Genomic DNA, 21,464 nt, shown 5'->3' on the forward strand with positions numbered 1-21,464 from the left:
GGGACCGGCAGAAGTGACTCAAAAGGGAAACTCTGGCAGAGTTAGTTGGATTTTTTTTTTTTTTTTTTTTTTTTTTTTTTTTTTTTGGTGCTGGACGAGAAGCTCGTCCATTTGCCCTTTTCTGTCTGCTGTTATCTTTTTAAGGCGTAACAGATTCAGGTGTTACACCTCTGAGCCAGAATCTTCTCCAGAACAGAGTGAATGCTGCCCAGAAACAAGCTGTTTCCTCTCTTACTGAAATGCACTCTGTCTGGGAGAAAAAGGGTGTTGTTGAAGAACCTGAGCTCAGGATGCTCGATGACCAGGCCCCCAAAGCTCCTAACGGCCCTCCTCAGTAAAGAATTAACCTGTTTTCTGTTGCTGTTAATTCTTCCTGGTCGCCCGTATCGCCACGACTGCCGTTCGTTGATGGCGGAAAAGGCTATTCTCATTTCCGGAAAGTCCTTATGGAGGTGGGACAAATCCTTTTGGATCTGAGAAGCCAGTTCCACCGGGGAAACGAGACCCAGATCGTTTCCTCCGGCGTGGACGACCAGAATATCTGGAGGACCGTGTGTGGGAGCCTCGGAGTAAAACCTGGGAAGGACACCGCCCCAGCGCATGCCTCCTTTGCCAAACCATTGGACCTTAGCTCTGAGTCCAAAGTTTGTCCCAAACTGCCGCTGAGCCGCCTCTTCACCCCGTCTGATGTAACTGGATCCAATAATCCAGATTACTGGAGTTCGAGGCTGCTCAGACTTGATGGTAGATGCAGTTTTTGGGGGTTCGGAGACACTTTTGGGTCCTGAATCCGTCCCTTTCCTACGACCTTTGAGGCGGATCATAGTGGGACGTTTCTGCTGAGGTGTGCCTTCTGACAGCCGCAGCCTTTTAGCAGCGCTTGGGAAGTCAGAGTTCTCGTGATCTACGTCACTCAAACGCTTTCTTTTCCCCAACAGCTGAATGCGAGGAGTATCCTGGAGTTGGACAGAGGACGTCTGTCTTTTCTCCACTAAGGAAATTCCTCGGTACCTTGCCAGCGTTTTATATCTTTGGTCTTGTCGATTAGCCTGTAAAACAGAGGAGTTTTTGCTGGAGATGGATGTTAAACCTCCACTGGTGTCCACAGACGCGGCTGTCTTGAAAAGGACACTTGGTTCCTCAAAGGGCTGAATCTGACGAGACTTGTCAGGTTTTGATGCAGACAGACACAGGTTTTGTGTTTCTGCGAAGCTAGTTCCTCTGTAGCTAGCCAGAAGTTCATATCTGCGTCGTTTGTGAAGCGACTGTAGCTCAGAGGACCTTAGCCCTGACTGGAAAGCTGGTTGGCTGTTTGACAGAACAAAGACCATTTTGCACTCTAGGATTTCCGAGCAGTGAATAATTTAGCTATAAATATTCACCAAATGCACCAGATTTCTCTGAAGGAAGCTGTTAAAAGATGTTGTTTACACAAAACCAACAAGTTTTCTGAGAGCAACAATCCGTCCAACCACCTTCTTCAAAGCAAGTCTGATACTGACTGACCACTGACTGCAGACCTTTATGTATATGTCCATGCTGCCAGCGTCAGTCATAAAGGCTTTGTGACGTCATCACGCCACCTGCGCTTCCGTGCGTGCAGACCATTACAATTGTACTGCTGCGCATGCGTGAACGCTGTGGCCGTCTTGTGTGTCGGGTTTCTGTCTCCAGAGGGTCCGGTCCGGTCCAGTTGGGACAGAAAGAACGTTTAGCTGCTTCTGCAGGTTCTAATGAAACACTTTTAAACACTAAAGACTAGAAATGTCAGTCCTACCTGTAAATACGAGCTCAATGAAGCACGTAAAAGTAAATACGTGAACTTTGCGCACATGCAGCAAAAACAGTAGAGGGAGAACAGCAGTTAACGTAGCACACGGCAGGTCTCCATGGCAACAAGGGCTTGCTTCCACGTTACGTAAAAGGGGTGGACAATGGTTTCTGGCGCTGAATCCAGGAAGTAGAGAAAACAAGACTGACCAAACAGAAAAACTGTCATTAGAAAATATCAGGAACATGAAATCAGGCAGATGAAGTCAGTTGTCTTAACCACGGTGTTTCAGGTAAATGTAAACCGTCTGTTGGACCAATGTCGCCCTCCTGTGCCTGTTTGCTGGTACTGCACCTAAAATATTGACATTATTCTAATGGTTCTGAAAGAAAATGAAACAACTGTAATAAAACCAGAAAATACACCCATGCACCTAACATCTTCATCACGCTGTTGTAAAAACCATCTCTGACATTTCCTCTCCCTGGCTCGCACTGGTCAGCGAAGCGCTGTCTGCATTTTCACTGCTCATTAATGGCGCCCAGTCAGACGCAAGCACGTGCAGCATGGAACAAGACATGTGTGTTAAAATGTATTTGTACAGGATTTAAAAAGCTGACATTGCTTCACAATAAATCTTAAGGCGCCATATATTAAATTGAGGACATAAAAGCAAAAATAAAATAGATAAAACAAAAAGTCATACAGCCAAAATCTAGTTAAAACCATGATACATAAATCAGCTGCTGTTAAAAACAACATAGAGATGATTTTATTACCGGATGTAGTATGTTTGTGTCCCTGCTGCATAGTTCTGGAAACCCAGTTTTGTTATTGGTTGTTTTTAGTGGTTGAAGGTTACTATAATAGCTTACTGCCTTTGTGTGTTTACCTCTAATCTTATTAATTTTCCTTTTTCTTTTCTGTAAGTGTTTGTGCTGCTCTAGCAAATGAATTTCCCCACTGACATTACTGTTCTATTCTATTCATCCACCTGGGACCAGTGCTCTAAAACATCTCCTGTTGTGTGAAAAACGGGTGTGGGAGTTTCTACACCAGCCCACGACTAGAAGATCTTAGACTGTCCCCGTGTCCCCGTGATGGACTGACTGATGGAGTTCTGTAGCAGCTCCCTGAGACCACACTGAGAAATAAGCATGGGAGAGAGATAGTGGGTGGGTGGGGCTTATTTTGATTGAATTTATTATTTATTCATTTTATTTATTTATTTACTTACTTTTTAATCTTCTGAGTCTTCTGAGTGACGTCAGCGTGACGCGTAACTTCATGTTTTGCTGCACATCTCGACATGTCATGGCAACATAATTGGGGTGGCTCGCTCTTGGTCTCTCAGTCTAAGTTGAATTACTGAAAAAGATGGACTTTTACACAATATTTACATTTTTCCAGTTTCACTTGCATGTCCTCCATCAGATTTCTAGATGACCTGGTGTGACTTTTCCAAAGTGATGATTTGTGCTGGTTATTGTTATAAAATTTAACCTCACGGTTATTGTGACCAAAATTATCACGGTTTTCGGTATTATCGCGGTATTTTTTTAAACGTGTTACATTTTCAGACAACTAAATAATCCCTGTATACCAGGAATTTATTGTCCTCAGTTTGTGTCTAAGTTTTGCCTAAAGTTTTTCATTTTGTAATTATGTTGTTTATTCCTTTACATTTTCCCCCTTTAGACTTTAAAATACCAATATTTGCCCATAACTTCTTAATGTTTGTCTGTTTGATGTCATCATTTTAAAAATATTAGATCAGATGATACTCAGGCCCTGTCCACACGTAGCCGGGGATCTGCCAAAACGTAGATATTTTTCTACGTTTTGGCCTGTCATCCACACGAAAACGGATCTTTTTAAAAACTCCGGCCAAAGTGAAGATCTGCGTTTTCTCCGTTTTGGGTGTCTGCGTGTGGACAGACAAAACCGGAGTTTTAAGGTCCGCAACGTCACTTTCCATGACAAAAAAATGCTGACATCACGTGTGCGACCTGTGTTTACACTAGCCGACAGCATGGATGCCCTCAGAGCTGCGCTCGCTTTCTCAATCGTCCAAGCGCTTTTTGCTTGTTTGTTTTTGCAAGCGGAATTACTGCTGCTTGCGGAAGACCACAGACGAAGGACGAGGTTAAGAACGGGGGAAGTACTGCCGCCTACAGGTCTGGCATGTCCTTAACAACGTATTTATCCGGGTACGTGTGGACAGAGTTATTTTTAAAACGAGGTGGTGTGGATGCAAGTTTTTGGAGGGGCGGATATTCGTTTTAAAAAGACCCGGCTACGTGTGGACTAGGCCTCAGTACGCCTTCTACTCAGATACCTTTTTACCCTTACTGTCATGAGCTGGGGTGAGTACTCTCTTCCTCTTAACCATCTGTGAGTCTCTTGCCAGGAGAGGGAGTGGCCCAGCTGTTCCTGATCAGCGGGGTGTTTTCCTATTTAAGGTGGATGGAGGACACAATTCGACGCCGGAAGATTGCCTCAGTGTGGTAGTAGCCAGCCACTCGAGTTATCTCTAGTATTTCTTGGATTAATGTTATTCGTAGTGTTTAGCTCTAGTATTTTTGGATGTTGACCTTTCTTGCTTCGTCTGGAACTGATTTGGATTTTTACCCTTCGTCAGGATTTCTGTCGGGCTCTTTAGATACTTACCTCTACTCCAGGATTTGGATTTTCAGCACGCGGACCATATCACCAACCTCCATAACCCACCTCTCATCTCAACCCAGTGCCCCATCCACCAGGACGCCCCGCTTCTCTCCACCTATGCTCCCTCTCCTGCGCTTCCCCCCGGCTCTCTACCTCTCCCTCCTCCAGCCAACATCTACACGCCCCACAGGATGTTCTGCTGAACACCTCTGCCTAGACCCCTGCACGGACCTAAAATCTGAGCCCCAGCCCGACCCGGCCCGAAAAGGTTTTCAGGATTCTCTGGCCCGACCCGAGCCTGACTTTTTTTAACCAACTAAATGAAAACAAAGTGCGTCAATCCTGACCAATGTGTTAAAAGACGAGCAGGATCCGATCAATTTGTTTTTCCCTTGTTTACCGTCACGGAGATAACGGCGCACTGGCTCTGGTGGTAATCAAGTTAAATTTGATCTCTTTCCAACAATTTTCACAAGCAAACAAAACAGTCTAAAGCAGGGCTTGTGTTGACCGGATAGTTACCGTGTTTGGCTGTTTATTTTGACAGAGAAAGAATAGAAAGAATTATCCCGACGCATGCAGACAAACTGACATTTTATTCGTTACACACATCGCAGATGTAGCTAAATCACCCAAGAAAAGATTCCCATCTGAACATCTGAGCTGCTCAGCGCATATGTGCACAGCGAGCTGAAGTTGTGGAGAGGGGCTTGGAGCGCATCGCAGAACCAGAGCGCATGCGGGAAGGTTCCTCCCACTGAAGCGAGTGTTTTCCAAACCCTGTCTCTCAGAGAGACTTGTCCCTTAGAAAATGTTCCCTGATTATGAAACTTTGGCTGAATAGTGCTTGTTCCTGTCTCCAATGTGCGACACATCCAGGAGGAGAATCCCAGAATCTCTTCAGCCCAGGAAGCGCCTATGATTACGCACAAGCGTGACCCGTCAACCCGGTCTCACAGTAAGACCGGGTTGGACCTGTTCAGGTTTACGCAGACAATCTTTACATAGAATTGACTTACAGATATAAAATTAATTCAGTAAAATATAAAACATTTTATTTAAATATCCATTCATTATTTTACAAGCACAGAGAGCCGCATCAGAAGGATGGGAGAGCCGCGGGTTGTGACATGTTTTCTCCAGGACCAGAGAGGACGCAAAGTCAATACATCTCTTTTATTGTGAGGTAATAGGAGCGATTTGTGGCAGCGGCAGCACGAGTGGCACTTGCAGTGGCAGCTCTGACTCTTCCGGGTGGTGCCACGGCTTTTAGTGGCACCTGCCACTGCTGCCATGGCCGCTGCCACTGCTGCCACAGCTGCCACGGCCCATGCCACTGCTGCCAAGACACTTCCAGGTGGTGCCACGGCTTTTAGTGGCACTAGCCACGCCCCCTGCCTCTAAAAGTCGTGGCACCACCCGGAACTGGTGGTGCCACGACTTTTAGTGGCACCTGCCACTGCTGCCACGGTACCTGCGGCTGCCACAGGCTGTAGTGACCTCAGTAATTGCAGCACTTATTGCATCATCGGCCTCATCATGCCAACGTTTTTATTTTTTACTTTATTAACAAAATCAAAACAAACAAGGCTGTCACCGAAAATATTTGAAATATTTCAAGCGGTTTACAAATGCATTTCCCAGTCACTCCAGGCATATACAGTGTAATGCAATCAGAAGCGTTAATGCATTTATTTTTTCCATCATTTTTATTGCTCCCCCAGACAAATCTGTGACAGCTCTAGTGGAAGATCCACAGACACTTCCGGGTTGAGGACCGGCGAGTCACCGGCCTCCGGTACGGAGTCAGGAAGCAGGGGATTACCAGAGGCAGATGGAGAGCGCCAGAGCAGTTCTCAATTTCTGAAATTTTTTATGACAACTGCTACCAATGTGGATTGTGGAATAAAAAGAGATAATCTGTTAGTTTTCTCAATATTGTCATTGCAATCGCAGCAGATAACGCCATCTGCCGGCTTAAAATGGTTATTGCAGTACATTTTAAACAACTTTTTTGTAACTATTTCAATCTTCGTTTTCACATACATTCAGTTTAAAATGTAACCTACATTCAACGTACTGAAGAATAAAGCAAATACAAATGACCTCAGATGAGGAACATGAAAATTACATTTAGAACTTGCAACAATTACCACATGACACTACACCGTAAAATAAATTATGATGCAAAATAATAATAAAATAAAAATAAAATATCATCAACAAACAAAAAATGTTCAGAGGTTGATATTTCAGCATTATATTTCAAACATGTTTGATTCATTGGACTGTAATTTAAAGAACAAGAAACTCAGACATTGTTTCGTACAACTCAGTTATAGATTGGTTATTTTCTGATACTACTTTTAGAGATGTTGTAAATTGTTTTATTTCATTTTTAAAATGGTTAATGTTAGGCTTGCTGTTTTTCCATTTAGTTTTATGTATATGGTATTTTCCCATGATGAAAATAATATTCACCATTTTGGATATCTTTTTTGGCAGAGCATCCATGTAGATCAACACTTTAGATTTGTTAAGCCATACATCATTTCTCTCAATATTTAATAATCGATAAACATCCTCCCAAAAACCAGTTGTTACTGAACACGAGAAGAAAAGGTGCTCAATGGTTTCACATTCTGTCATACAAAAGACACACTGGTTCACTTCAAAATTAAATCTTTTTCTTAATGTTTCGGCAGCTGGATTGATATTATGTATTATTTTGAATTGAATTTCTTTCAACTTGGGTGCAATTGGCCATTTAAGATAGCTGCATGGCTGTAGTTTCCTTTCCTGTGATTTTTATTTTCTTTGATTTGTCAATATCATAGAATAACTATTTTTAACATACTTCCAAGTACTTTGTTATTACATTTTTGTTCACCTAATTTAAATTTGCCAATTTTCAACTCAGGAAGTTTAATCACCACATTTGAATTAAGCAAGGTATTTTTAATCATGAATTTAAGGGAAGTGGAATAGCTCTACTGATTTGATTAAACTCTCTAACAGAGCATTTAAAATTAAATTTTTCGACAAAACATTCAAATTGTAACAAATTGCCATTTTTATCCATCAAATCTGTCACATATAAAATCTGTTTGTCATACCATTCTTCTTTGAATTTAGTCTTCCTATTAATTACAATGGCTCTATTATTCCACAAGGTGGAGCTATGCGGTGTAAAGTTGTGGCTGAATATCATTTTCCAGTAGAGCAGAATTTGTTTATGGAAGTCAGATAGTTTGATTGGTAATTTATATATTTCAAAGTCACATTTTAACAGGAATTCTAATCCTCCAACCTTTTGGAAAATATATTTTGGTTTGTGGAACCATATAGAATACCATATAGAATGTGTCTGTGAAGGTTCTCAGTCATCCAGGTCATTGTAGTCTAAGGAGCTTTGAAAGAAAAGCGTCTGGACTTAAAGCACCGTCCCTGTTACTCTCTAAATATGTACAGTACATACAAATACAAATTTATACAATATTACTAAAAGAAGAATTACTAAACAGAGATTTATTCTACAGGATAAGGTGTAAATTGGCCATGGTAAAATTTATAAATAATGTGTTATTGACAAGAACGTACATTGGAAGTTATACAGAACTAAAGAATTTAATGACTTTCTCTCCAACCTCCCAATTAATTGTATAATTTTATTGTTCATTTATTATATTTATTACTTCCTGTTCCAGACTGAAACAATCATCCAGCGTTTGGAAAGAGTCCTGTCACTTTCAGGAACTACATCTGTGGATCCTCATTTCATAACAGATGTTATTCTGCCCGAGGTATGTTTATATGACACTTATAAATATAAAAAAACACAACTTACTAGTATTTGTAATGTTTTGTAACACAAGCAGGAAGAAGTTGGATGCTAAAATTACATTTTCACCAACAGAAAATAGTGCCTTCACAATAATAATGTGGTCAAAGATCTGCATAATGTAGATTCTAACTTTTTCCAAATTAATTTGATGTAAAATTGTTTTATAGGCTCTGATTCAGTGGGTGCAGACTACAAATGTCATCTGCAGTTTTCAAGCAGAAGACTTGCTTATGAAGACCAAGCCATTCATTGACAATGAAGGGTATAGTAACATTTGGGTGCTGACTCCTGTTAGGAGCATGTATAATAAGCTGAAATTTTGAAACGCCATGATTTCTCTGACCTCACAGAAAAGCAGAACTGGCCATTAATGATGACACTCCAAAGGTAAAGCACACATAACAAGTATAGTATATAGTACATATGTATATATTTACAGTGAGGGCGGAGGGTGTTTGATGTCCCGGGAATTTTGCAACTTCTACTTCGAAATCAAAGAGGGGTTTTCAGCATACATGCATAAACATTGCATGTATATATATAAATGTGTGTGTGTGTGTGTGTGTGTGTGTGTGTGTGTGTGTGTGTGTGTCATTTTCACAGGAAAGCAGTATTTTGGCAGACACGCTGGCAGCAGCCGAGTGGGTAAAGGGAACACTGTTCGAGGGAATGGTTAAAGTGCCATCCGTTCTGTCCATGGATGAGGAAGAACAGCAGGAAGTCCTTGAGGCAGTTCAAAGCTGGAACGAGGACCATGATTATGACTCTCCAGCAGAACATTTGACTTTTGCTTTTGAAAATAAAAATGACTATGACAAGTTCTGTTCCTTTATCAAAGATGAGAAGAACCTCAAAGTTTTCTCCAGATTTGAGGTACAGACTAAACAGCATAGGTCTTGGTTTTAATAAAGTTTTATTGTGTTCTAAGTCTTCTTTATTGGAGTCCCTTCACATTACAGAGAGTGATAAATCTATATACACAATACAAAACTTTATTGTTGTAAAATCACAATATCTATTAACAATAAACTACATTCCCAAATCTGTTGTAGTGACAAACAGCCTTTTCACTTCCAAGTTGTTTAAAATGTACTGCAATAACCATTTTAAGCCGGCAGATGGCGTTATCTGCTGCGATTGCAATGACAATATTGAGAAAACTAACAGTTTATCTCTTTTTATTCCACAATCCACATTGGTAGCAGTTGTCATAAATTATTTCAGAAACTGAGAACTGCTCTGGCGCTATTCATCTGCCTCTGGTGTTCCCCTGCTTCCTGACTCCGTACCGGAGGCCAATGACCCGCCGGTCTTCAACCCGGAAGTGTCTGTGGATCTTCCACTAGAGCTGTCACGGATTCGTCTGTGGGAGCAATAAAAATGATGGAAAAAATAAATGCATTAACGCTTCTGATTGCATTACACTGTATATGCCTGGAGTGACTGGGAAATGCATTTGTAAACCGCTTGAAATATTTCAAATATTTTTGGTGACAGCCTTGTTTGTTTTGATTTTGTTAATAAAGTAAAAAATAAAAACGTTGGCATGATGAGGCCGATGATGCAATAAGTGCTGCAATTACTGAAGTCACTACAGCCTGTGGCAGCTGCAGGTACCGTGGCAGCAGTGGCAGTGCCACTAAAAGTCGTGGCACCACCAGTTCCGGGTGGTGCCACGACTTTTAGAGGCAGGGGGCGTGGCTAGTGCCACTAAAAGCCGTGGCACCACCCGGAAGTGTCTTGGCAGCAGTGGCATGGGCCGTGGCAGCTGTGGCAGCAGTGACAGCGGCCATGGCAGCAGTGGCAGGTGCCACTAAAAGCCGTGGCACCACCCGGAAGAGTCAGAGCTGCCAACGCAAGTGCCACTCGCGCTGCCGCTGCCACAAATTGCGCTCGGTCCAGCTGCGTAATTTCTCCGAGTTTTGCGGTTGCGGGCGGGAGTAGATATGCACACTACGGGTGCGGGCGGGAGTAGATATGCACACTACGGGTGCGGGCGGGAGTAGATATGCACACTACGGGTGCGGGCGGGAGTAGATATGCACACTACGGGTGCGGGCGGGAGTAGATATGCACACTACGGGTGCGGGCGGGAGTAGATATGCACACTACGGGTGCGGGCGGGAGTAGATATGCACACCACGGGTGCGGGCGGGAGTAGATATGCACACTACGGGTGCGGGCGGGAGTAGATATGCACACCACGGGTGCGGGCGGGAGTAGATATGCACACTACGGGTGCGGGCGGGAGTAGATATGCACACTACGGGTGTGGGCGGGAGTTTAACGCAGGGGCGGCATTAGGCCTGGCTACTTGGGCTGAAGCCCCGGATCTAAATCGTGGAAGTAACATGCAGTACCAAAGTCCAACAGAGAGGGAGCAGCTGGCAGTAGTTTGTATACAGCCTGCCTGAGCCTCCACCACTGAAGAAGAAGCCCTTCAGCAGCCGGCTTCTTCTGCACTCTCTGCCTGAAACGCATGAGTGAAGATGGACATAAGGACGTTTTTTAGACCAAAAGTACGGCGACAGAACCCCAGCTCTGATGAGACTGGTGTTGACTCAGGTTTGTGAGTCTTATTTGAAAATATTTGTCAAATGTTCTGCTGGAGAGTCATAATCATGGTCCTCGTTCCAGCTTTGAACTGCCTCAAGGACTTCCTGCTGTTCTTCCTCATCCATGGACAGAACGGATGGCACTTTAACCATTCCCTCGAACAGTGTTCCCTTTACCCACTCGGCTGCTGCCAGCGTGTCTGCCAAAATACTGCTTTCCTGTGAAAATGACACACACACACACACACACACACACACACACACACACACATTTATATATATACATGCAATGTTTATGCATGTATGCTGAAAACCCCTCTTTGATTTCGAAGTAGAAGTTGCAAAATTCCCGGGACATCAAACACCCTCCGCCCTCACTGTAAATATATACATATGTACTATATACTATACTTGTTATGTGTGCTTTACCTTTGGAGTGTCATCATTAATGGCCAGTTCTGCTTTTCTGTGAGGTCAGAGAAATCATGGCGTTTCAAAATTTCAGCTTATTATACATGCTCCTAACAGGAGTCAGCACCCAAATGTTACTATACCCTTCATTGTCAATGAATGGCTTGGTCTTCATAAGCAAGTCTTCTGCTTGAAAACGGCAGATGACATTTGTAGTCTGCACCCACTGAATCAGAGCCTATAAAACAATTTTACATCAAATTAATTTGGAAAAAGTTAGAATCTACATTATGCAGATCTTTGACCACATTATTATTGTGAAGGCACTATTTTCTGTTGGTGAAAATGTAATTTTAGCATCCAACTTCTTCCTGCTTGTGTTACAAAACATTACAAATACTAGTAAGTTGTGTTTTTTTATATTTATAAGTGTCATATAAACATACCTCGGGCAGAATAACATCTGTTATGAAATGAGGATCCACAGATGTAGTTCCTGAAAGTGACAGGACTCTTTCCAAACGCTGGATGATTGTTTCAGTCTGGAACAGGAAGTAATAAATATAATAAATGAACAATAAAATTATACAATAAATTGGGAGGTTGGAGAGAAAGTCATTAAATTCTTTAGTTCTGTATAACTTCCAATGTACGTTCTTGTCAATAACACATTATTTATAAATTTTACCATGGCCAATTTACACCTTATCCTGTAGAATAAATCTCTGTTTAGTAATTCTTCTTTTAGTAATATTGTATAAATTTGTATTTGTATTTACTGTACATATTTAGAGAGTAACAGGGACGGTGCTTTAAGTCCAGACGCTTTTCTTTCAAAGCTCCTTAGACTACAATGACCTGGATGACTGAGAACCTTCACAGACACATTCTATATGGTATTCTATATGGTTCCACAAACCAAAATATATTTTCCAAAAGGTTGGAGGATTAGAATTCCTGTTAAAATGTGACTTTGAAATATATAAATTACCAATCAAACTATCTGACTTCCATAAACAAATTCTGCTCTACTGGAAAATGATATTCAGCCACAACTTTACACCGCATAGCTCCACCTTGTGGAATAATAGAGCCATTGTAATTAATAGGAAGACTAAATTCAAAGAAGAATGGTATGACAAACAGATTTTATATGTGACAGATTTGATGGATAAAAATGGCAATTTGTTACAATTTGAATGTTTTGTCGAAAAATTTAATTTTAAATGCTCTGTTAGAGAGTTTAATCAAATCAGTAGAGCTATTCCACTTCCCTTAAATTCATGATTAAAAATACCTTGCTTAATTCAAATGTGGTGATTAAACTTCCTCAGTTGAAAATTGGCAAATTTAAATTAGGTGAACAAAAATGTAATAACAAAGTACTTGGAAGTATGTTAAAAATAGTTATTCTATGATATTGACAAATCAAAGAAAATAAAAATCACAGGAAAGGAAACTACAGCCATGCAGCTATCTTAAATGGCCAATTGCACCCAAGTTGAAAGAAATTCAATTCAAAATAATACATAATATCAATCCAGCTGCCGAAACATTAAGAAAAAGATTTAATTTTGAAGTGAACCAGTGTGTCTTTTGTATGACAGAATGTGAAACCATTGAGCACCTTTTCTTCTCGTGTTCAGTAACAACTGGTTTTTGGGAGGATGTTTATCGATTATTAAATATTGAGAGAAATGATGTATGGCTTAACAAATCTAAAGTGTTGATCTACATGGATGCTCTGCCAAAAAAGATATCCAAAATGGTGAATATTATTTTCATCATGGGAAAATACCATATACATAAAACTAAATGGAAAAACAGCAAGCCTAACATTAACCATTTTAAAAATGAAATAAAACAATTTACAACATCTCTAAAAGTAGTATCAGAAAATAACCAATCTATAACTGAGTTGTACGAAACAATGTCTGAGTTTCTTGTTCTTTAAATTACAGTCCAATGAATCAAACATGTTTGAAATATAATGCTGAAATATCAACCTCTGAACATTTTTTGTTTGTTGATGATATTTTATTTTTATTTTATTATTATTTTGCATCATAATTTATTTTACGGTGTAGTGTCATGTGGTAATTGTTGCAAGTTCTAAATGTAATTTTCATGTTCCTCATCTGAGGTCATTTGTATTTGCTTTATTCTTCAGTACGTTGAATGTAGGTTACATTTTAAACTGAATGTATGTGAAAACGAAGATTGAAATAGTTACAAAAAAGTTGTTTAAAATGTACTGCAATAACCATTTTAAGCCGGCAGATGGCGTTATCTGCTGCGATTGCAATGACAATATTGAGAAAACTAACAGATTATCTCTTTTTATTCCACAATCCACATTGGTAGCAGTTGTCATAAATTATTTCAGAAATTGAGAACTGCTCTGGCGCTCTCCATCTGCCTCTGGTAATCCCCTGCTTCCTGACTCCGTACCGGAGGCCGGTGACTCGCCGGTCCTCAACCCGGAAGTGTCTGTGGATCTTCCACTAGAGCTGTCACAGATTTGTCTGGGGGAGCAATAAAAATGATGGAAAAAATAAATGCATTAACGCTTCTGATTGCATTACACTGTATATGCCTGGAGTGACTGGGAAATGCATTTGTAAACCGCTTGAAATATTTCAAATATTTTCGGTGACAGCCTTGTTTGTTTTGATTTTGTTAATAAAGTAAAAAATAAAAACGTTGGCATGATGAGGCCGATGATGCAATAAGTGCTGCAATTACTGAGGTCACTACAGCCTGTGGCAGCCGCAGGTACCGTGGCAGCAGTGGCAGGTGCCACTAAAAGTCGTGGCACCACCAGTTCCGGGTGGTGCCACGACTTTTAGAGGCAGGGGGCGTGGCTAGTGCCACTAAAAGCCGTGGCACCACCTGGAAGTGTCTTGGCAGCAGTGGCATGGGCCGTGGCAGCTGTGGCAGCAGTGGCAGCGGCCATGGCAGCAGTGGCAGGTGCCACTAAAAGCCGTGGCACCACCCGGAAGAGTCAGAGCTGCCACTGCAAGTGCCACTCGTGCTGCCGCTGCCACAAATCGCTCCTATTACCTCACAATAAAAGAGATGTATTGACTTTGCGTCCTCTCTGGTCCTGGAGAAAACATGTCACAACCCGCGGCTCTCCCATCCTTCTGATGCGGCTCTCTGTGCTTGTAAAATAATGAATGGATATTTAAATAAAATGTTTTATATTTTACTGAATTAATTTTATATCTGTAAGTCAATTCTATGTAAAGATTGTCTGCGTAAACCTGAACAGGTCCAACCCGGTCTTACTGTGAGACCGGGTTGACGGGTCACGCTTGTGCGTAATCATAGGCGCTTCCTGGGCTGAAGAGATTCTGGGATTCTCCTCCTGGATGTGTCGCACATTGGAGACAGGAACAAGCACTATTCAGCCAAAGTTTCATAATCAGGGAACATTTTCTAAGGGACAAGTCTCTCTGAGAGACAGGGTTTGGAAAACACTCGCTTCAGTGGGAGGAACCTTCCCGCATGCGCTCTGGTTCTGCGATGCGCTCCAAGCCCCTCTCCACAACTTCAGCTCGCTGTGCACATATGCGCTGAGCAGCTCAGATGTTCAGATGGGAATCTTTTCTTGGGTGATTTAGCTACATCTGCGATGTGTGTAACGAATAAAATGTCAGTTTGTCTGCATGCGTCGGGATAATTCTTTCTATTCTTTCTCTGTCAAAATAAACGGCCAAACACGGTAACTATCCGGTCAACACAAGCCCTGCTTTAGACTGTTTTGTTTGCTTGTGAAAATTGTTGGAAAGAGATCAAATTTAACTTGATTACCACCAGAGCCAGTGCGCCGTTATCTCCGTGACGGTAAACAAGGGAAAAACAAATTGATCGGATCCTGCTCGTCTTTTAACACATTGGTCAGGATTGACGCACTTTGTTTTCATTTAGTTGGTTAAAAAAAGTCAGGCTCGGGTCGGGCCAGAGAATCCTGAAAACCTTTTCGGGCCGGGTCGGGCTGGGGCTCAGATTTTAGGTCCGTGCAGGGGTCTAGGCAGAGGTGTTCAGCAGAACATCCTGTGGGGCGTGTAGATGTTGGCTGGAGGAGGGAGAGGTAGAGAGCCGGGGGGAAGCGCAGGAGAGGGAGCATAGGTGGAGAGAAGCGGGGCGTCCTGGTGGATGAGGCACTGGGTTGAGATGAGAGGTGGGTTATGGAGGTTGGTGATATGGTCCGCGTGCTGAAAATCCAAATCCTGGAGTAGAGGTAAGTATCTAAAGAGCCCGACAGAAATCCTGACGAAGGGTAAAAATCCAAATCAGTTCCAGACGAAGCAAGAAAGGTCAACATCCAAAAATACTAGAGCTAAACACTACGAATAACATTAATCCAAGAAATACTAGAGATAACTCGAGTGGCTGGCTACTACCACACTGAGGCAATCTTCCGGCGTCGAATTGTGTCCTCCATCCACCTTAAATAGGAAAACACCCCGCTGATCAGGAACAGCTGGGCCACTCCCTCTCCTGGCAAGAGACTCACAGATGGTTAAGAGGAAGAGAGTACTCACCCCAGCTCATGACAGTAATGGTAAAAAGGTATCTGATTAGAAGGCGTACTGAGGCCTAGTCCACACGTAGCCGGGTCTTTTTAAAACGAATATCCGCCCCTCCAAAAACTTGCATCCACACCACCTCGTTTTAAAAATAACTCTGTCCACACGTACCCGGATAAATACGTTGTTAAGGACATGCCAGACCTGTAGGCGGCAGTACTTCCCCCGTTCTTAACCTCGTCCTTCGTCTGTGGTCTTCCGCAAGCAGCAGTAATTCCGCTTGCAAAAACAAACAAGCAAAAAGCGCTTGGACGATTGAGAAAGCGAGCGCAGCTCTGAGGGCATCCATGCTGTCGGCTAGTGTAAACACAGGTCGCACACGTGATGTCAGCATTTTTTTGTCATGGAAAGTGACGTTGCGGACCTTAAAACTCCGGTTTTGTCTGTCCACACGCAGACACCCAAAACGGAGAAAACGCAGATCTTCACTTTGGCCGGAGTTTTTAAAAAGATCCGTTTTCGTGTGGATGACAGGCCAAAACGTAGAAAAATATCTACGTTTTGGCAGATCCCCGGCTACGTGTGGACAGGGCCTGAGTATCATCTGATCTAATATTTTTAAAATGATGACATCAAACAGACAAACATTAAGAAGTTATGGGCAAATATTGGTATTTTAAAGTCTAAAGGGGGAAAATGTAAAGGAATAAACAACATAATTACAAAATGACAAACTTTAGGCAAAACTTAGACACAAACTGAGGACAATAAATTCCTGGTATACAGGGATTATTTAGTTGTCTGAAAATGTAACACGTTTAAAAAAATACCGCGATAATACCGAAAACCGTGATAATTTTGGTCACAATAACCGTGAGGTTAAATTTTATAACAATAACCAGCACAAATCATCACTTTGGAAAAGTCACACCAGGTCATCTAGAAATCTGATGGAGGACATGCAAGTGAAACTGGAAAAATGTAAATATTGTGTAAAAGTCCATCTTTTTCAGTAATTCAACTTAGACTGAGAGACCAAGAGCGAGCCACCCCAATTATGTTGCCATGACATGTCGAGATGTGCAGCAAAACATGAAGTTACGCGTCACGCTGACGTCACTCAGAAGACTCAGAAGATTAAAAAGTAAGTAAATAAATAAATAAAATGAATAAATAATAAATTCAATCAAAATAAGCCCCACCCACCCACTATCTCTCTCCCATGCTTATTTCTCAGTGTGGTCTCAGGGAGCTGCTACAGAACTCCATCAGTCAGTCCATCACGGGGACACGGGGACAGTCTAAGATCTTCTAGTCGTGGGCTGGTGTAGAAACTCCCACACCCGTTTTTCACACAACAGGAGATGTTTTAGAGCACTGGTCCCAGGTGGATGAATAGAATAGAACAGTAATGTCAGTGGGGAAATTCATTTGCTAGAGCAGCACAAACACTTACAGAAAAGAAAAAGGAAAATTAATAAGATTAGAGGTAAACACACAAAGGCAGTAAGCTATTATAGTAACCTTCAACCACTAAAAACAACCAATAACAAAACTGGGTTTCCAGAACTATGCAGCAGGGACACAAACATACTACATCCGGTAATAAAATCATCTCTATGTTGTTTTTAACAGCAGCTGATTTATGTATCATGGTTTTAACTAGATTTTGGCTGTATGACTTTTTGTTTTATCTATTTTATTTTTGCTTTTATGTCCTCAATTTAATATATGGCGCCTTAAGATTTATTGTGAAGCAATGTCAGCTTTTTAAATCCTGTACAAATACATTTTAACACACATGTCTTGTTCCATGCTGCACGTGCTTGCATCTGACTGGGCGCCATTAATGAGCAGTGAAAATGCAGACAGCGCCTCGCTGACCAGTGCGAGCCAGGGAGAGGAAATGTCAGAGATGGTTTTTACAACAGCGTGATGAAGATGTTAGGTGCATGGGTGTATTTTCTGGTTTTATTACAGTTGTTTCATTTTCTTTCAGAACCATTAGAATAATGTCAATATTTTAGGTGCAGTACCAGCAAACAGGCACAGGAGGGCGACATTGGTCCAACAGACGGTTTACATTTACCTGAAACACCGTGGTTAAGACAACTGACTTCATCTGCCTGATTTCATGTTCCTGATATTTTCTAATGACAGTTTTTCTGTTTGGTCAGTCTTGTTTTCTCTACTTCCTGGATTCAGCGCCAGAAACCATTGTCCACCCCTTTTACGTAACGTGGAAGCAAGCCCTTGTTGCCATGGAGACCTGCCGTGTGCTACGTTAACTGCTGTTCTCCCTCTACTGTTTTTGCTGCATGTGCGCAAAGTTCACGTATTTACTTTTACGTGCTTCATTGAGCTCGTATTTACAGGTAGGACTGACATTTCTAGTCTTTAGTGTTTAAAAGTGTTTCATTAGAACCTGCAGAAGCAGCTAAACGTTCTTTCTGTCCCAACTGGACCGGACCGGACCCTCTGGAGACAGAAACCCGACACACAAGACGGCCACAGCGTTCACGCATGCGCAGCAGTACAATTGTAATGGTCTGAACGCACGGAAGCGCAGGTGGCGTGATGACGTCACAAAGCCTTTATGACTGACGCTGGCAGCATGGACATATACATAAAGGTCTGCAGTCAGTGGTCAGTCAGTATCAGACTTGCTTTGAAGAAGGTGGTTGGACGGATTGTTGCTCTCAGAAAACTTGTTGGTTTTGTGTAAACAACATCTTTTAACAGCTTCCTTCAGAGAAATCTGGTGCATTTGGTGAATATTTATAGCTAAATTATTCACTGCTCGGAAATCCTAGAGTGCAAAATGGTCTTTGTTCTGTCAAACAGCCAACCAGCTTTCCAGTCAGGGCTAAGGTCCTCTGAGCTACAGTCGCTTCACAAACGACGCAGATATGAACTTCTGGCTAGCTACAGAGGAACTAGCTTCGCAGAAACACAAAACCTGTGTCTGTCTGCATCAAAACCTGACAAGTCTCGTCAGATTCAGCCCTTTGAGGAACCAAGTGTCCTTTTCAAGACAGCCGCGTCTGTGGACACCAGTGGAGGTTTAACATCCATCTCCAGCAAAAACTCCTCTGTTTTACAGGCTAATCGACAAGACCAAAGATATAAAACGCTGGCAAGGTACCGAGGAATTTCCTTAGTGGAGAAAAGACAGACGTCCTCTGTCCAACTCCAGGATACTCCTCGCATTCAGCTGTTGGGGAAAAGAAAGCGTTTGAGTGACGTAGATCACGAGAACTCTGACTTCCCAAGCGCTGCTAAAAGGCTGCGGCTGTCAGAAGGCACACCTCAGCAGAAACGTCCCACTATGATCCGCCTCAAAGGACGTAGGAAAGGGACGGATTCAGGACCCAAAAGTGTCTCCGAACCCCCAAAAACTGCATCTACCATCAAGTCTGAGCAGCCTCGAACTCCAGTAATCTGGATTATTGGATCCAGTTACATCAGACGGGGTGAAGAGGCGGCTCAGCGGCAGTTTGGGACAAACTTTGGACTCAGAGCTAAGGTCCAATGGTTTGGCAAAGGAGGCATGCGCTGGGGCGGTGTCCTTCCCAGGTTTTACTCCGAGGCTCCCACACACGGTCCTCCAGATATTCTGGTCGTCCACGCCGGAGGAAACGATCTGGGTCTCGTTTCCCCGGTGGAACTGGCTTCTCAGATCCAAAAGGATTTGTCCCACCTCCATAAGGACTTTCCGGAAATGAGAATAGCCTTTTCCGCCATCAACGAACGGCAGTCGTGGCGATACGGGCGACCAGGAAGAATTAACAGCAACAGAAAACAGGTTAATTCTTTACTGAGGAAGGCCGTTAGGAGCTTTGGGGGCCTGGTCATCGAGCATCCTGAGCTCAGGTTCTTCAACAACACCCTTTTTCTCCCAGACAGAGTGCATTTCAGTAAGAGAGGAAACAGCTTGTTTCTGGGCAGCATTCACTCTGTTCTGGAGAAGATTCTGGCTCAGAGGTGTAACACCTGAATCTGTTACGCCTTAAAAAGATAACAGCAGACAGAAAAGGGCAAATGGACGAGCTTCTCGTCCAGCACCAAAAAAAAAAAAAAAAAAAAAAAAAAAAAAAAAAAAAATCCAACTAACTCTGCCAGAGTTTCCCTTTTGAGTCACTTCTGCCGGTCCCAAGCCCGGATTAAAGAGGAGGGGTTGGATTATAACACAGAACTAAATCCACAGTAGAGGGATTTTACTCTTAAGAAATAAAATGAAGGCAGGTTATGACATATACAAATATATTTAGTAAACATTTATAGTTTCTAATCAAACACGTCAAATATAAAACTATTTATTATACAATACAGTACAAACTAGGAATGGGACGATCTACCTAAACTCACGATACGATGCACCTCGATATGTCTGAGGCACGAAACGATACGTCACGATACGATATCAGATAAGAAAAAAAAAGGAAAAAATATTACTGTATAATAACAACTTGTTTATTTTTTTTCCAGTTGCACACAGGGAAACACAAGGCCTAACAGGCCAAACACAAACAGGAACACCCTTAGTGCTGCTATAGGCCTTGGTTATCTTATCTCAGGACTGGTTCTTCTTCAAAAAAACTAACATATCAACATGTTCTGGTGTAATCAGTGATCTCTGAGCAGACACAATGTCTCCTGCTGTGGAAAAGACGCTCACTGGGCACTGATGTAGCAGGAATGCAAAGGTAGGCTTTGGCAAGGGAGGCAAGTATGGGGTAAGCATAAGCATTAACTTTCCACCACTCAAGTGGACTTCTGTTGAGTGGGATGGGAATCCCACTCCTGTAGGAGAGTATCTCCATTTCAATCCCTCTGCTGGTCTGCACTGTCTCAACAGTAGTGTAGGAGCTCCCAAGGAGATCTTCCAACGCTGTCTTCTTTGGTGGGGGAGGCTGTGTTGCATCCTGCATCTGCCTTTCTCCTTCTACTGGCTCTTCCTGGCTCTGCTCTGCTCCCTGTGCTGCCTCAACCATGACCCTGGCCTGCTCTGCTGCTGCCTCTGATGTTGAAGCACTGGCCCTAGTGGTTCTTTCATCAGTGTAACTGGTCTGAAAATAAATAAAATAGAAAAACTAGTTAAACATTTCTGTCCTTCACTCTCATTCACTCTCTCTCTGATGGACTAATAAAAAAACATGAGAAATAAGTTTTCAGACTCTGGCCTGCACATACATACAGTTACACACATGCAGCAGGAAACCTCTTTTTCCCCAATAAAAGTTAGCCTACCTGGTTGCGCTGCTCATGAAGTGCTGAAGCTTTTTCACATATTCTGGCATAGATAGACTCACGTTGTTCATCATTCAGATGGGACAGGCTTCTGAATCGTGGGTCAAGCGCTGTGCACTCCTGCAGCACGTCATTACAGTCCCCGGTGCATCGGTCCGAGATGTCGAGTAAGATGGCGCTTTTCATGTTGGCGATGGTCTGTGTGTCATTTCCGTTTGGTGACATGCTTTGCTCGATCATGTACTTCAGTGGCATTATCAGTGAAACAGTGGGCTCTTTTTCATCACAGACAACAGTTGTGGCTGTCTTCAGTGGCTTAAGCAGTTTCACTATGTCTTCTACATCTGATATATCAGTGTGATCCAGAGTGTCGATTTCTCTCGCATTCCTTCGGATTTCTGGGCAGCTCAACGCTGCTGAGACAGCTGCTT

General features: G+C 42.4%; 3 protein-coding genes across 3 annotated transcripts in view; 2 read left to right on the forward strand and 1 right to left on the reverse strand.

The window, feature by feature from the left end:
* Nucleotides 1-21,464, forward strand: part of LOC139063677 (uncharacterized) — a 642,331-nt gene that overhangs the window by 47,150 nt on the left and 573,717 nt on the right. The gene's annotated exons all lie outside the window — the stretch shown is intronic.
* On the reverse strand, nt 136-18,555 carry LOC139063673 (uncharacterized). The gene is made up of 2 exons (XM_070546281.1): nt 18,447-18,555; nt 136-1,520 (listed from the first exon to the last, which is right to left on the reverse strand). The coding sequence occupies exon 2, from the start codon at nt 1,329-1,331 to the stop codon at nt 156-158; it is 1,176 nt and encodes a 391-aa protein (XP_070402382.1). The 5' UTR covers nt 1,332-1,520; nt 18,447-18,555; the 3' UTR covers nt 136-155.
* LOC139063671 (uncharacterized) lies at nt 1,381-19,804 on the forward strand. Its single transcript, XM_070546279.1, has 2 exons — nt 1,381-1,489; nt 18,416-19,804. The coding sequence occupies exon 2, from the start codon at nt 18,605-18,607 to the stop codon at nt 19,778-19,780; it is 1,176 nt and encodes a 391-aa protein (XP_070402380.1). The 5' UTR covers nt 1,381-1,489; nt 18,416-18,604; the 3' UTR covers nt 19,781-19,804.

The sequence above is a fragment of the Nothobranchius furzeri genome, chromosome 17 (genome assembly GCF_043380555.1).
Source record: "Nothobranchius furzeri strain GRZ-AD chromosome 17, NfurGRZ-RIMD1, whole genome shotgun sequence".
NCBI lineage: Eukaryota > Metazoa > Chordata > Actinopteri > Cyprinodontiformes > Nothobranchiidae > Nothobranchius > Nothobranchius furzeri.

Coding starts and splice junctions, on each gene's coding strand:
- LOC139063673 (XM_070546281.1), bottom strand. CDS start 1,331: ATGGTCTTTGTTCTGTCAAACAGCCAACCAGCTTTCCAGTCAGGGCTA.
- LOC139063671 (XM_070546279.1), top strand. CDS start 18,605: ATGGTCTTTGTTCTGTCAAACAGCCAACCAGCTTTCCAGTCAGGGCTA.